Source organism: Trichosurus vulpecula, chromosome 2, assembly GCF_011100635.1.
Source record: "Trichosurus vulpecula isolate mTriVul1 chromosome 2, mTriVul1.pri, whole genome shotgun sequence".
Classification (NCBI taxonomy): Eukaryota; Metazoa; Chordata; class Mammalia; order Diprotodontia; family Phalangeridae; genus Trichosurus; species Trichosurus vulpecula.
In genome coordinates, this window is record NC_050574.1 from 394,025,233 (window position 1) to 394,041,863 (window position 16,631).

The 16,631-nt window shown below is 37.5% G+C and overlaps 1 protein-coding gene across 1 annotated transcript in view; it reads right to left on the reverse strand.

Moving 5' to 3' along the window:
- Window positions 1–16,631, reverse strand: part of HERC2 (HECT and RLD domain containing E3 ubiquitin protein ligase 2) — a 225,522-nt gene that overhangs the window by 156,864 nt on the left and 52,027 nt on the right. The window contains exons 5-9 of the mRNA XM_036745184.1: window positions 12,082–12,301; window positions 9,886–9,986; window positions 9,004–9,160; window positions 7,453–7,563; window positions 6,680–6,851 (exon numbers count right to left, since the gene is read on the reverse strand). Of these exons, the coding sequence (XP_036601079.1) occupies window positions 6,680–6,851; window positions 7,453–7,563; window positions 9,004–9,160; window positions 9,886–9,986; window positions 12,082–12,301 (761 nt within the window). The remainder of the gene's footprint in view (window positions 1–6,679; window positions 6,852–7,452; window positions 7,564–9,003; window positions 9,161–9,885; window positions 9,987–12,081; window positions 12,302–16,631) is intronic.

Consider the following 16,631-nt stretch of genomic DNA (forward strand, 5'->3'; position numbering starts at 1 on the left):
CTTGAAGGAAGAGAAAGATTCTTTGAGTTGGAATGAGGGAATGTGGGAAGATCGTACAAAGACACAGAGAAGCTAAAAGGGAGTGTTGTTTGTGAGGATCACACACACTGTGGGTTTTGCTGGACTATAAAGGGTGAGAAATGTAATAATGTACAATGAGGCTGGAAAGACAGAATGGGGCTAGACTGCAGAGAGCTATGAAAGCTAAAGAGAAGAATTTATATTTGATACTAGAGGCAACAGGGAACCAATGGATTTAACTAAGATGGTGGGATCTACACTTACCAAAAAATATTTTGGGAAAAGTGAGGATAAACTGGAATAGGAAGAACTGAGGCAGGGAAACCAATCCAGAGGTTATTGCAATAATTTATATGCAACATTATCAGGGCCTATATTAATATGGTGGCTATGTGAATAGAGAGAAGGGAATGGATGTTGATTAAATAGAAAAGCCAAGATCTGGCAAATGATTGGATATGTGTGGTTAGGAAAAATGAGGAATTGAGGCTATGAATCTTAGAGACTAGAAAGGATGGTGTCTTCAACAGAAATAGAGAAGTTTGAAAAAGGGATGGTTTTGGGGAAAAGATAAAGAGTTTGGTTTTGACAGGCTGAGTCAAAGATGTCTCCAAGAGAACCAGTTTAAAATATTCAATAGGCGGTGACTACTGGGGGTGGAGCCAAGATGGCAGCTGGTAAGCAGGGAATAGAGTGAGCTCTGTACAGAGTCCCTCCAAAAACCTATAAAAAATGGCTCTGAATCAATTCTAGAACGGCAGAACCCACAAAACAGCAGAGGGAAGCAGGGCTCCAGCCCAGGACAGCCTGGATGGTCTCTGGGTGAGGTCTATCCCACACGAAGCTGGGAGCTGGGAACGGAGTGGAGCAGAGCCCAGCCTGAGCAGCGTGGACCAACAAGACCAGCAACCGGGCAGAGCATGCCCTAGCGCCCTGAATCAGTGAGCTGCGGCAGTTACGAGACTTCTCAACCCACAAACACCAAAGACTGAGGAGAAGGTTAGTGGGAAAAGCTGCAGGAATGGAAGGAGTTCGCGGTTCGGCTTCCAGCCCCGGGGGCAGCGGAGGTGGGGCAGCTATGGCTGTTGCTGCTTCCGGCTTCAGGCCCACCTGGTGGGAGGAATTAAGTGGCAGATCAGAGCAGGGGTGCACAGCCTGCCGAAGATCTAAGCCCAATTCGGGTTGGGGGTTCTTGGGGAAGGAGGGGTGCTGGTGTGGCAGACGAGGCACCTCCCCCCCAAACGTGGAACATAGAACTCTGTAGTCTACAAGCAGTCATACCCCACTGAAAAACTCAAAGGTCAAGTTAGTTGGCTGGGAATATGGCCAGGCAGCGAAAACACACCGAGATTCAGTCTCAGACTTTGCATTCTTTCTTTGGTGACAAAGACCAAAACATACAGCCAGAAGAAGTCAATAAAGTGCAAGAGCCTACACCAAAAGCCTCCAAGAAAAACATGAACTGGTCCCAGGCCATGAAAGAGCTCAAAAAGGAGTTGGAAAAGCAAGTTAGAGAAGTAGAGGAAAAATTGGGAAGAGAAATGAGAAGGATGCGAGAAAACCATGAAAAACGAGTCAATGACTTGCTAAAGGAGACCCAAAAAAATGCTGAAAAATACACTGAAGAAAACAACACCTTAAAAAACAGACTAACTCAAATGGCAAAAGAGCTCCAAAAAGCCAATGAGGAGAAGAATGCCTTGAAAGGCAGAATTAGCCAAATGGAAAGGGAGGTCCAAAAGATCACTGAAGAAAATACTACTTTAAAAATTAGATTGGAGCAAGTGGCTGAAGCTAGTGACTTTATGAGAAATCAAGATATTATAAAACAGAACCAAAGGAATGAAAAAATTGAAGACAATGTCAAATATCTCATTGGAAAAACCACTGACCTGGAAAATAGATCCAGGAGAGATAATTTAAAAATTATTGGACTACCTGAAAGCCATGATCAAAAAAAGAGCCTAGATATCATCTTTCAAGAAATTATCAAGGAGAACTGCCCTGACATTCTAGAGCCACGGGGCAAAATAGAAATTGAAAGAATACATCGATCGCCTCCTCAAATAGATCCCAAAAAGAAATCTCCTAGGAATATTGTCGCCAAATTCCAGAGCTCCCAGATCAAGGAGAAAATACTGCAAGCAGCCAGAAAGAAACAATTTGAGTATTGTGGAAACCCAATCAGAATAACCCAGGATCTGGCAGCTTCTACATTAAGAGATCGAAGGGCTTGGAATACGATATTCCGGAGGTCAATGGAGCTAGGATTAAAACCTCGAATCACCTACCCAGCAAAATTGAGTATCATGCTCCAAGACAAAATATGGATTTTCAATAAAATAGAGGACTTTCAAGCTTTCTCAGTGAAAAGACCAGAACTGAATAGAAAATTTGACTTTCAAACATAAGAATCAAGAGAAGCATGAAAAGGTAATCAAGAAACAGAAATTGCAAGGGAATTACTAAAGTTGAACTGTTTTGTTTACATTCCTACATGGAAAGATGACAAGTATGATTCATGAGACCTCAGTATTAGGGTAGCTGAAGGGAATATGCATATATATATATATATATTTATGTATATATATAAGTGAATGTGTATGTATGTATATATCTATGTGTATATATATGTGTGACACAGGGTGAGTTGAAGATGAAGGGAAGATATCTAAAAGAAATAAAATTAAATTAAGGGATGAGAGAGCATCATACTGAGAGAGGGAGATAGGGAGAGATAGAATGGGGTGGATTATCTCACATAAAGGTGGCAAGAGGAAGCAGTTTTGTGGGAGGAGGGGAGAGGGCAGGTGAGGGGGGAATGAGTGAACCTTGTGCTCATCAGATTTGGCCTGAGGAGGGAATACCATACATACTCAGTTGTGTATCTTACCCCACAGGAAAGAAGAGGGAGGAAGATAAAAAAAAAATAAAAGGGGCGAATGATGGAGGGGAGGGCAGATGGGGGTGAAGGTAATCAAAAACAAACACTTTGGAAAGGAGACAGGGTGAAGGGAGAAAATTCAATAACGCGGGATGGGTTGGGAAGGAGCAAAAGGTAGTTAGTCTTTCACAACATGAGTATTGTGGAAGGGTTATACATAATGATACACATGTGGCCTAGGTTGAATTGCTCGACTTCTTAGGGAGGGTGGGTGGGAAGGGAAGAGGGGAGAGAATTTGGAACTCAAAGGTTTAAAATTAGATGTTCAAAAACAAAAAGAAAAGTTTTTGCATGCAATTAAAAAATAAGATACACAGGCAATGGGGCGTAGAAATTTATCTTGCCCTACAAGAAAGGAAGGGAAAAGGAGATGAGAGGGGAGGGGGGTGATAGAGGGGAGGGCTGACTGGGGAACAGGGCAACCAGAATATACGCCATCTTGGAGTGGGGGGGAGGGTAGAAATGGGGAGAAAATTTGTAATTCAAACTATTGTGAAAATCAATGCTGAAAACTAAATATGTCAAATAAATAAATTTAAATTAAAAGAAAAAAAATCAAATCAAAAAAAAAGTTATCAATAAAACTTAAAGTTTAATTAAAAATGTAAAATTTAAAAACCAAAAAAAAAAAAAAAAAAAAAACCAGACTAACTCAAATGGCAAAAGAGCTCCAAAAAGCCAATGAGGAGAAGAATGCCTTGAAAGGCATAATTAGCCAAATGGAAAAGGAGGTCCAAAAGATCACTGAAGAAAATACTACTTTAAAAATTAGATTGGAGCAAGTGGAAGCTAGTGACTTTATGAGAAATCAAGATATTATAAAACAGAACCAAAGGAATGAAAAAATTGAAGACAATGTCAAATATCTCATTGGAAAAACCACTGACCTGGAAAATAGATCCAGGAGAGATAATTTAAAAATTATTGGACTACCTGAAAGCCATGATCAAAAAAAGAGCGTAGATATCATCTTTCAAGAAATTATCAAGGAGAACTGCCCTGACATTCTAGAGCCACGGGGCAAAATAGAAATTGAAAGAATACATCGATCACCTCCTCAAATAGATCCCAAAAAGAAATCTCCTAGGAATATTGTCGCCAAATTCCAGAGCTCCCAGATCAAGGAGAAAATACTGCAAGCAGCCAGAAAGAAACAATTTGAGTATTGTGGAAACCCAATCAGAATAACCCAGGATCTGGCAGCTTCTACATTAAGAGATCGAAGGGCTTGGAATACGATATTCCGGAGGTCAATGGAGCTAGGATTAAAACCTAGAATCACCTACCCAGCAAAACTGAGTATCATGCTCCAAGGCAAAATATGGATTTTCAATAAAATAGAGGACTTTCAAGCTTTCTCAGTGAAAAGACCAGAGCTGAATAGAAAATCTGACTTTCAAACACAACAATCAAGAGAAGCATGAAAAGGTAATCAAGAAAAAGAAATTGCAAGGAACTTACTAAAGGTGAACTGTTTTGTTGACATTCCTACATGGAAAGATGACGAGTATGATTCATGAGACCTCAGTGTTAGGGTAGTTGAAGGGAATATGCATACATATATGTTTATGTATATATATGGGTGAATGTGTATGTATGTATATATCTATGTGTGTGTATATATATAGAGAGAGAGAGAAAGAGAGAAAGAGAGAGAGAGAGAGAGGACACAGAGTGAGTTGAAGATGAAGGGAAGATATCTAAAAGAAATAAAATCAAATTAAGGGATGAGAGAGGAACATACTGAGAGAGGGAGATAAGGAGAGATAGAATGGGGTGGATTATCTCACATAAAGGAGGCAAGAGCAAGCAGTTCTGTGGGAGGAGGAGAGAGGGCGGATGAGGGGGGAATGAGTGAACATTGCTCTCATCAGATTTGGCCTAAGGAGGGAATACCATACATACCCAATGGGGAATCTTACGCCACAGGAAAGAAGAGGGAAGAAGATAAAAATAATTGGGGGGGATGATGGAGGGGAGGGCTGATGGGGGTGGAGGTAGTCAAAAACAAACACTTTCGAAAGGGGACAGGGTCAAGGGAGAAAATTCAATAAAGCGGGATGGGTTGGGAAGGAGCAAAATATAGTTAGTCTTTCACAACATGAGTATTGTGGAAGGGTTATACATAATGATACACATGTGGCCTATGTTGAATTGCTTGACTTCTTAGGGAGGGTGGGTGGGAAGGGAAGAGGGAAGAGAATTTGGAACTCAAAGTTTTAAAAACAGATGTTCAAAAACAAACAAAAATGTTTTTGCATACAACTAGAAAATAAGATACACAGACAATGGGGTGTAGAAATTTATCTTGCCCTACAAGAAAGGAAGGGAAAAGGGGATAGGAGGGGAGTGGGGTGACAGAGGGGAGTGCTGACTGGAGAACAGGGCAACCAGAATATACGCCATCTTGGAGTGGGTGGGAGGGTAGAAATGGGGAGAAAATTTGTAATTCAAACTCTTGTGAAAATCAATGCTGAAAACTAAATATGTTAAATAAATTTTAAAAAAAAATATTCAATAGGCAATGAGTGATGTGTGATTGAAGCTCAAGTGAGAGAGACCAAGTCTGGATAAACAGATCTGTGAATCATCTGTAGAGAGATGATAATTAAACCCATAGGAACAGGATGATCAAGAGAGCATGTCAGAAAGAAAAGAAGCCCATTACAGACTTGGAGAATATTCACAGTAAAGGAGAGATGTGATAAGGATGACAAGCCAGCAAAACAAACTGAAAAGGAGACACATAAGAAGAGAAGCAAGAGAGAACTATCATCAAAATGCAAAATAGAGAAAGTGGTCCAAAGTCAGAGGCAGCAGATAGGCCAAGAAAGGCAAGGAATGATAAAAGATCATGAGGGTTAGCTACATTGCTACAGTACAATCCTTTTTGGCAGACTGTAACAAGCATTTTCATATCTCCCACGACACATAACACTAAGTGCCTTGCTCATAGTAGGTACTCAATATGCTATTAATTGAATGTGAACACACACTAAAGAAATCCATACTTAATAGGGTACTAACAATCTCAGCAATTAATAGAAAGGTTCTTACAATGTTGCAAAAATGATAAAAATCAGCAAGATTATTCCGTATTATTCTGACCACTGATCACTTAAAGGCTGAAACCTCAAGCCCACCATCGCCCCTGACCACTACTCAAAGAAGACACAGCCCTGCCTCTGGCCGGAGTACTGCCTGAGGACGGAACCGAGACATAGAAGACCCCATCGCCTGCTAAGAATGCTGGGTTTGAGGAGTGCCAGTGTCTGCTGCTCAAAATAAACCCTTAGGTCTAACCAATACATACTACCTCTTTCTCACCAATCTCTGTGACAATGAACCAGCTGCTGCCAAGGGAAAAAATGAAGCAGTTCAATGACACTATCCTCTACTCTGGATTCTCTTGCTTTCTCTACATCAACAAATACTTTATCAACTGAGTGAAGTGAGTTTCAAACTATACAAGTTCAAATAAGCCTTTTGCAACCAGATTTCTTTCCTCAACCCTCTGTTGCAATCACCAGATAATATATGCAACATTTACAATGCTGACTCCAAAGATATTTCACCTTTTTGATTCACAAATAAAAATGCCAAGAAATGCACTTGCTTTACTTATAAATTTAGCTGGCACTCATAAACATCTTTAATTACTTTAAATCACACAAACTCTCATTTAGGCACAAAGTTTATAATGGCTACACTTACCTGAATCTCATCTTCAGTATTAGGCATATCTTTATTACAGATTATACTCTGAAATCTTTGTAACAAAGGGAGAAGTGGTGCACTAGTTCCTTGGGCAGATCGTTCATTATCTGTTTCCCTTGTCCCACTGTCCCACAACTGAAGTAATAACATAATGGCAGATAACATTTGGCTAAAAGAAAAAACATAGTCACCAAACAAAGTATCAAATAGTTATCTGAATCTTTTGAACATTCTATGAAGAAAATAGTTAAACTTTTATAGCTTAATAGTTAAAATTTTATATATATATAAATATGAATAAACTTTATGAAGGTTCTGTATTTCAAGAGCAACAAGATTACCACCCAAAAAGAAATTTTAATGAAAATCAGAAATGAGCAAAATGTAGCTTCACAAAGCAATGCCAAACTTTCTGTTCATGAAAAGAGGAAAAGAAAGGTTCAAGTATCAAAATGTTAAAATGCACTCATTCTTCAAGGAATTTCTGTTCCCTCAACTTACTGGAATATTTAAAACATCAAAAGAAAACAAAAAGGATGTCAAAAATGGAGACCACGAGTGGACTACATAAACATATTTAGTTCTGTATTTTAAAAGACTATTTGCAAAGGCTCTTTAGTTGCCAAATATAGTACAATTGCTAATACAAAGGAAAGTGAAAGAAAAGCATTCCTGGATTATTCATTAAATATTCATCTTCTAATAAATACAAGGTTAATTTAAAATCTTTTAAGACAAAGATCTTAAAGAGAGATTACTCCATTCCTCACCTCAGGGTGCCTCTCTGCACAGCCAACTCTAACAATATGGCAAGTGCTAAGTGCTGGTCTTGTAATGGAATATTTCCTGGCCCTTTGGTACTTGGAGTTCCATGAACATCACTGTTTCAAAAGCAAAAGAAATGGATTCAGAAAAACTTTACAGAAAAAGAAAAGATGATGTGCACAGTTATTAGGAAATGAGCTCCAAATCCCACCACTAACCGAACCCCCTCCAATAAAATAAATTTACAATGGAGTAATAAAATTTCTGACGTTTCCAACAGTGACCTTCCAAAACAATGGACTTGCTATCAATATTTTCAGAGATATTTAGAGAACTCCTATTTTATATGTTTTACAAATAAAAGTCAAAGAAGTATTTATATCTATGTCATTTAAAGATAAATGTTCTAAACCTAGGCTTTATTTGAATCAAGTCAACTTTTAAAAGGTATGCCCAAAGTTTCTGAAGCATAAACTGTCTTATAATTCTGTTATAAATCAAATACAGTATCTTTAACAAGTTACTGTACATAATATGCATATAAATATTTAATTTATTTTCACTTTTAGTGAAATATAAAATTTCTATGATTTCCCTACATTACTGAACAACAATCTATTTCTTGCATTTGTCTAGGAATCAAAAGGCAAAATTCCTAAAGTTATTCTCATTTCAGGTTTGAGAATAATTTCTTAGACATTACTTTTAACATAATTTTAAATTATTATTTTTAAGTTACTATTAAATATTGTAGTATCTAATCACTATTACAAAGAAATTTTTAAAATGAAGTATACTTTATTATAAATTATACTTTATACTTTATATTGTTATTATTATTTAAATTATACTTTATATATTTATATATATTATAAATTATACTTTATCATAAATACCACTTGGAACATTAAGTAAACACAACATCACATATGTGTGTGTAAAACTTTGAGGTGTTAAAAAATACCTTAAAATACTCTGGACTTAAGTTCAGACTGAATATATTTTCCTAATAAAACAGCATCTTAAAAATTCAAAATAAAAGTGATTATACGTTATGATTATATCAGGTTTACAAACTGTCATCTCAGTTATGTCAGACAAATTTGTGATCATTTACACAAAGTCAATGATTCTGAACTTATACCAGTGATAGGTACAAAACAAGCATGCAAATACTTAAACAGTTTACCAATACCTGGGGGGATAAAATGACCTATGGGAGATGTTTTTGATCTACCACCATATGTATATATATACATACACATACATATATACACACATACGCATATATGTGTGTATACATATATACATACTGCAAAACTACAAGTTTTTCAATTCAATTTGACAAACATTTATTAAGTGCCTATTATGTACAAAATACTGTGCCAAGCAAATGTAAATAGAATCTTTGAAAGAAAAGGCTTTATTTGAATTCATTGAGATAATAAGAGTTCAATATACAAGAACACTAACCTAAGAAATGGATAATAATTAGGAACTGGACTGTGAAACACACGACATAACTTAATCCAATAAATATGGAAAATAAAACTTACCCAGTTACAACAGACCTTAGGAATTTAGTTGCTCTCTCCACAACTTCCAACCAAACAGATGACACCGTGCTCTCATCAAAAAGAGACGCTTCTGGTAGGGCTCTCAGGGCATCAAGAGACTCCTGCAACAACTCACTACATAGATCGGCATCCTCCCCTAAAAGAACCAATTCAATTCAACCAACATTATTAAGCACTCACAGAGAATGGGATACACTGGTATGTACTACAAAAGATACAGAGTTTAAATAAAAAACTAACACGGTCCCTGCTCTCATGAAACATAATCTTATAAGGGAATGTGACACATAAATAGAAAACCATGGGTTTTGACCATTTGAACATCTAAAAGGAAGGCTCAGGGGTAGAAAAGCACAAAGTACTTTCTGGAGAGTAGCCCAGTTTGACTAAAGCACAGTTTATCTACGGTAAGGTTGGGCTAGATTATGACAGATCCTATGAGGAATATTAGCATTTCTATTACATTATGGAAAAGCCATTTTTCTCAAAAGCATTTCTGGCTATAATAAATCTCATGTGAGAATTATTAACTTCATAATCTTATATCAAGTAAATTATACCAAATAAATCAGTTTTTATTTCACTGGCCTGATGAGTTGCTATTCAGAATATGAGATCTATTTTGGAGTCATAAAATACTGAAGGCAAAAAGAAGTAGAGATCAGCTACACTACTTCAAAATACAAAAGAGGAAAATAAGTTAAACGATTTGCCTGCAGGCATATAGATACTTACTAGGAACCAGGTCTCCTGACTCATGATAAAGTGCTCTTTGCACAACAGTATGGGGCGGAGGGGGAGACAGAGGAGGAGGCACAGGAGAAACCTTTTTGGAAACTGAGAAATGTAGCTTGACTTTACCTGACCGCCAAGCTCTGCGTAGGAATGCAAAGGCAAATGAAAGGGCTGCTCTGGATCCCACTCTTGCAAGTCCTTCTACACCTTTTCCTATAGGTCTAGAACTATAACCAAACAAAACAAAAAGAATAATCCTTTATGCTGTTTTAAAAGTCACAATTCACATTAAATTCATTTTTTTACCTTTAATAATCACGTCAACATGAGTCTAGTAATTGTAGCTAGAAGAAAAACACAGTAAGAAGCATAGCCTCGTGTCACCCTCCACAAGCTCATCACAGATGGCACCATCACAAAACACTGTACTTTCTCCGAAGGGAATTCAAAGTACTCTAAAATCCACAGGGTTTATGAGGGGAATTAAACCCCACTGCAGTAGTGAAATCCAAATTCTTTTCATTTCTATTGGGCTATTAATTCATTATAAGCAATGTCCATGTCATTAATTTTGTAAGCTCAGTGAACACTGTGACATAGTGGACAAAGAGCCTGCCTCAGAATGGAGAAGACCTAGTGTCAAGTGATGCCTTTGACATACTGACTCTAAGTTACAGAGAAGACGCTGATCAGCGCTGGTACAGAAAGTTTCCTCACTATAAAGTTCCCTACACCACTGAAATGACAGATCCTGTTAAAAGTCCTATCCAGCCCGTAAAGCACAAGGCTTTGGACACAGGAGGTGCCTGAGAAGAGTGTTCTGAATCAAACTGAAGGCTCTTTCCTCGGCTCCTCGCAGATCCACCTGCATTCTTTCCTGCCCTTGACACTATTATCTCCTCCTCTACTGTACTCAGCTGGAGGCTGGGAAGGACCACTTTTAGCTTTGAAAATGGATTGATTACACATGGTAGAGTTATTCAAAAGCAAACATGAATTCTGAAAGCTATCTAGCACTGCATTCTCTCCTACCTAGAGAGCCCCAATTTAGGAAGCTGCAGGAAGTGAGCAGTTTAGATCTCTACTGGTTCTATATATATCTGATATATTCTTCCCTTATAGTTCAAATAGAAAACTGAAATAGTCCCTGCCCTCAAGAGCTTACATTCTACTGGGGAAAATAAAACATGCATAGAAACAAACATGGAAATATACATATATGCATACATACATATACACATACACATACATATACATGTACATGTGTGGGGCAATTTCAAGAGGGACAGAATGCCGGGGGGGGGGGGGGGGGGGGGGCGCGGCAGGGGGAAAGATCAGGAAAGGCCTTCTATACAGATTGGTCATTTGCCTTTGAGCTTCACTTTGAATGAAGCTGAGGACTCTGAAATGGAGGTGAAGAGGGAGTGCATTACAGATATGAGAAGCCACCTGTAGGAAGGCACAGAAGTGGGACATGGTATTTCATGTATGGTAAATAGCAGGCAAGTTTGTGAATGGAATGCCAGAAAAGAAGAAGCCTTTATATCCTGTAGTAGCAATTTAGATTTGAAGATCTTTCCCACCTATTAATAGGCCATGTGACCTGTTTATGTCACAGGATGCTTAAGTCATGTGGGGTGGGAGGAGCTTCCTGACATGCTGCGTATGGAATATTTTACTGCTCTGATAGACCGGATAAATGGCTGGTGGGATCTGGCTCTCTGGTGTCTGAATAAATGGTTTACTTCTTCTACCTTCTCTGGGGAGAGTCTCGTATACTTTGTGATACAGAACCACATAGGCATCTTGACAATTATCATCTACATTGTGATTACTGCCTTGCTCTTACATATGCCAAGCTGATGATTTTGTGTTTTATCACAGAGGAAATAGTTATTAAAAGATTTGAATAGGAAAGGTAATATGGTCAGATCCATGTTATAGGAATATTAATTTGGCAGATAACTGGAAAGAGAACAGACTAGAGTCAGGGAAACCAATTAGGAAGTGACTGAAAAAGTCTTGGCTAGAGGGGCTGGAGGCCTGCGTGGTGAGGTCGGTGCGAGCAGAGAGAAGGGGATGGATGCAAAAGCTGTTGTAGAAGCCATATCTATAAAACCCTACCTCCACATAGCCAACACACCCAAGTTCTTCAAAATACCTCCCATTTAGAGTATCATAAACAGTTTTCTCAGCTAAAAGTATGCTTTTGAAGCAACCAAGTAATAGTTTGTTCTGTGTTACCACAGGACTAATTTTATATTTAGAATACAAATATAAATTTAGAACAGAATAGAATTTAAAAAGTTCTTATTTTATTACCTTTTTTTGTCCACAGCAGGCAAAGGAATACTGTTGCTTTTCCACTTAACTTTGACATTTTCCTGAAGAACAGTTCTATTCAGTGCAATGAAATATCGTTCCAATATAACCAGCCTCTGCTTTAGTCTCACTGCTGAAAGAGTTGTCGTGGCAGTCTGTGTAGCCAGAGTTTGCTGTTCTTTCACTAGCACATAAAGGCACTCTTTCAACTCATTCACATCTAAGGGAATAATGAGAAAACATCATGACTCAAGATCAAATATATGTCTTTTTATCCTAAATGTGATATATAATTTGTTAACATAGCCCATTTAATTTTAGCACACTTCTCCTTCTTATGATATGTTTATTTACATCAGGGGCCTAGACCTTCCATTCACTGGTCACTACTCTCCCTTCCGGATGTGATGCAAGTATATTCTCATTACCATGCAACAATTCTTCAAATAGTTCTTCTTCAAGCTAAACATCCCCCTTTCGATCAATGTCCTGCTGTCAATAAGTCAGAGTAATGAGTTCTCTAACTAACCTGAGTACCTACCTCTGATTAGTAATGTTCCAGCTTATTAATATACTAACTAAACTGGCATCCAGACATGGATGTAGTAAAGCAAACTACACTTCTCCTTCTTTCTAGCTTTATTGCTAGTAAATGCAGTCTAAGCAATCCCATTAGTTTTTTTTTTTTTTGGTTAACCACATTAAACTGACTCTAATTGAAATTATAGAACATAAAAATCCCCAGGTTCTCTTTAAATGAACTGTTGCTTAGTCACACCTGTGTGTCTACAGCTGAAATTTTTTAAACAGGAAGAAAAAAAAATAGGATCACCATGATACTGAAAAGTAACAAGCTAAAGAACAGAATTTTCTTTTGCCTGTTTTACTGTGGAAGTTTATGCTATACTCTGTTTCTACTACCATAGCAAAACAGACTATTCTCAAAAGGCCACTGGTGAGTAACATGTAGCAAAATTTCTTTACAGCATTTTTCACAGAACTATGATTTTCAATGTATTATGTACAAAAAAATCTTAAGAGGTACCACTGGCATGTGGACAGACTTTAGAAAATTTTAGGTTTACAGGCAAGAAACATTGGCATAAATTTTTTTTGTTCTTAACAATAACAACATTCTCACGACTGGGTGAAAAGACAGGGCCAAAACTACACTGCATTCTCACTCGGAGATACCCCTCACCAGCTCAAAGTTTCCCTTCTGGATGCCCCCCAACATATTACTGAGATTCTCTCAATGACTCAATCCAATATTTATTAAGCATCTATTTAAAATCATAACCTTAACATTCTCATAAAATGTGAGACAAGGTCTTCAGATTAGAATAGAGGGAAATGAGTACTCCCAGGAAGCTTGAAGAAAAAAGATAAATTCTCTATTCCACCCAACTGCTGTGGTGAATGGGACAGAGAATCAATTGGTTGTTGTCCTTGATTCTCGAAGAGGACCAAAAATGACATCACTATGTTAGAGTCAAGTTACAGTGGGTCCAACTGTGGCTGATCAGACCAACACAAGCTCAGAAAGCTCTACCACAGTTTAGGCACAAATAGTCCATGTGAACATCTGGGGTAGATTCTCTAAATTTGCGCATCCCATTTCTTTTCAGCTACTTCAGTTCTGCTTTGCTCAGAGAGTACAGCATCTTCTTTGATGCAAGCATTCCATGTTGGACAGTCCTGCACCAGTGTCTCCCATGTCACACAACCAATTCCAAAGTTCTTAAGAGAGTCCTTGAGAATGTCTTTGTATTGCTTTTTTTCTGACCACCATGTGAACTCTCCATAAAAGTCTTCTTGGCATTCACTCTCTTGCCAAGTACACCTGCACAACTTGGCAGTAGATAGATAGCGGCCAAATTTAAAATAGGCGAAATTTCTTTGGGCTGCTGACAGGTTAGACCACAGACGTGGTTGGTTGCCACAGGTCATGTGACAGCCGCCCAGAATCCTTTGGAGTGCAGTCCTGAATTAGAGAATAGTAAAAAGACTGCCTTGCTGCTATAAGCGCCCAGATGAGATTAGATAACATAAATGCATAGGGGACCCAGTTAGTACAACGGCATGGCTTTTTCTAGCTCCATTCAGCAGCACGTGAAGGGGGGGGGGGGGGGCGCGCAGAGGAGAATAGTGGTAGTAATATAATTTTGGAGTCTGGCCAGATCTGACTGATTCCTTTCAGAACTATAGAAGGATTCTTACCACAGAGATCACAGAAGCAGTATTTTAGGAAAATTAAACTAGTGGTATATTGTTGTTGGAATTGTGAACTAATCCAATCATCCTGGAAAACAGTCTAGTAGTAATAAAAAAATAACCAAAACAAATCATACCATTTGACCAAGTGATGCTGCTACCCTCCTTTCTCTTAATACCAAATTTATTTTCGAGAAGGGCTCATATATAACAAAATATTTTTGGCAACGATTTTTGTGGGAACAAAAAACTAGAAACAAAGTGGATGCCCATCAATTGGGGAATGGTAAAAGTCATGCTATATTAATATGTAATGAAATTTCATTACACTATAAAAATAATGAATATGAGGAATTCAATAGCATAAGGAAAATAACCAAAAAAAATTGAAACTCAGACATCCCAATCTTGACTCCAAAAGACTTATGTTGAAAAATGCTTCCCCTTCTCTCAGTTGAGCAAGCATTTTTTAACCTTTTTTGGTGTCACTGACATCCCCATTCTCACTATTGGTAATTGGGTGAAATCTTTGGACCTTTTATCAGAATGTTTTTAAATGCACAAAACAACATAGGATTACAAAGGAACCCAATTATATTGAAATATAGTGGTTAAAATGCTTTTTTTTTTAAGTCCAAGGATCCCAGGTTAAGACCTCCTGCAGTAGACATGGGAGGGGACCCGCACAAAATGCAGCATATGATCTCAAACTAGGTCAATGTATATGTTTTTCTGTTTGTTTTCCGGTGAAGGTTTGGGGAGGGGGAGTGGAGGGTAGTGGAGGAGACTGTAATTCTTTGTTCAGAGTCTAGAGAAAGAGTTGTAGGGAAATGACAGTTTAACTTTTATTTTCTCTGTTACAAAAGAGAATTAAATTGGGAATAGGACTATTGCTAGGGAATGATAAATGTATACACTGATAAAAGAATTGAGACAAACAATTTTGATAACGTTTCATTTTGTGACAGCAATGGTCACATGCACGCTTCTACAGATGCCAAGGCAGACTCAGAACATCTGCCTTTTACCAGATGAATCTGGATTGAGCAGAGATTTGGTTAATGCTCTATCAAGTGAACTGCTAGATTTCTTGCCATACACCTAGTGTTTCATTGTTCTTCTGTTATGTTTTAATTTTAATTTTTTTTTTTAAGAATAGATGTTACTCCAAGGAAATGTGCAAAAATTATAGCTCTTAAAGAGCACACTTCATAGTGCCTGTTGGAACGGGGAAGTAAACCTTTTTGAGGCTCATTTAAGAACATATCAAAGCCAAACATAATCAGTCACATCTAAGCACAAAAGAAAAGTTCAGTTGAAATATTAAAATGTTTTAAATTGAAAACTACTGGTGTGAAATAGCACAATTAACTCTCTGAAAACAAGCAAAGACTTTCAGAGCAACCTAGCAGCTAGGGGTAGCATTAATGATTCATCTACAATTCCAGGAAGGCTCCCTTAAGTTGGTAGAAGAAAAAGACCCTTTTTTAAAAAAAAATCTGCTAACTAATGCTATGAAGAAAAAAATACTAATCATGGGAAAGATAATGCAAAAATTAGAGTACTAAAGAAAAGTACTTTTTACTGTTGATAACCACATTTTCAGTCCAAGCTATGCCAAAACTGCTGTCAGAACAAGTCCAGGTGAATATCTAAGATCTGATCATCTTCATCAGACTATAAAACATCCACACACAAAAATGTTGGAGGGATTTTTTCAAGTTTCTTATCCTAATTAAGGAAATAATAAATTCAGATAAATATTATTAATATACAGAGAAGCAGAATTGTTTCTCAATTGCAGAAATGGAATGCTATATGACCCTGCATCATGCACATGTCATGAAAAGTTAAGAAAATGTATTCAAGAGATGGAAATAAACATCCTTCAATAGCCTAGGAACTGGGAACTCACCTGATTCAGGCCCCACTGAAAATCTATGGACTAAAAGTTACTGAACTGTACAAACTCTTTTGATCCAGGTATACCACTACTAGGCCTATACTCCAAAGAAAACAAAGAGAAAAAAGGACTTTATATGTACAAATATGTTTGTAGCAACTCTTTTTGTGGTAGCCAAAAATTGGAAATAAAGGCATATCCTCCTACTACGTGGGAAATGGCTAAACAAATTATGGCATGTGAATGTAATAAAGTATTATTGTGTCAGAGAAATTATGAAATAGTTTCAGGGGAAACTGGGAAGATCTTTATTAACTAATGCAGAGCAAAGTAAACAAACAAAAGGAACAATTTACACTATAACATTATAGAGAAAACTCTGAAAAGCTTTGAAAACTATGATCAATACAACTGATAAAATGCCAGTCCAAAA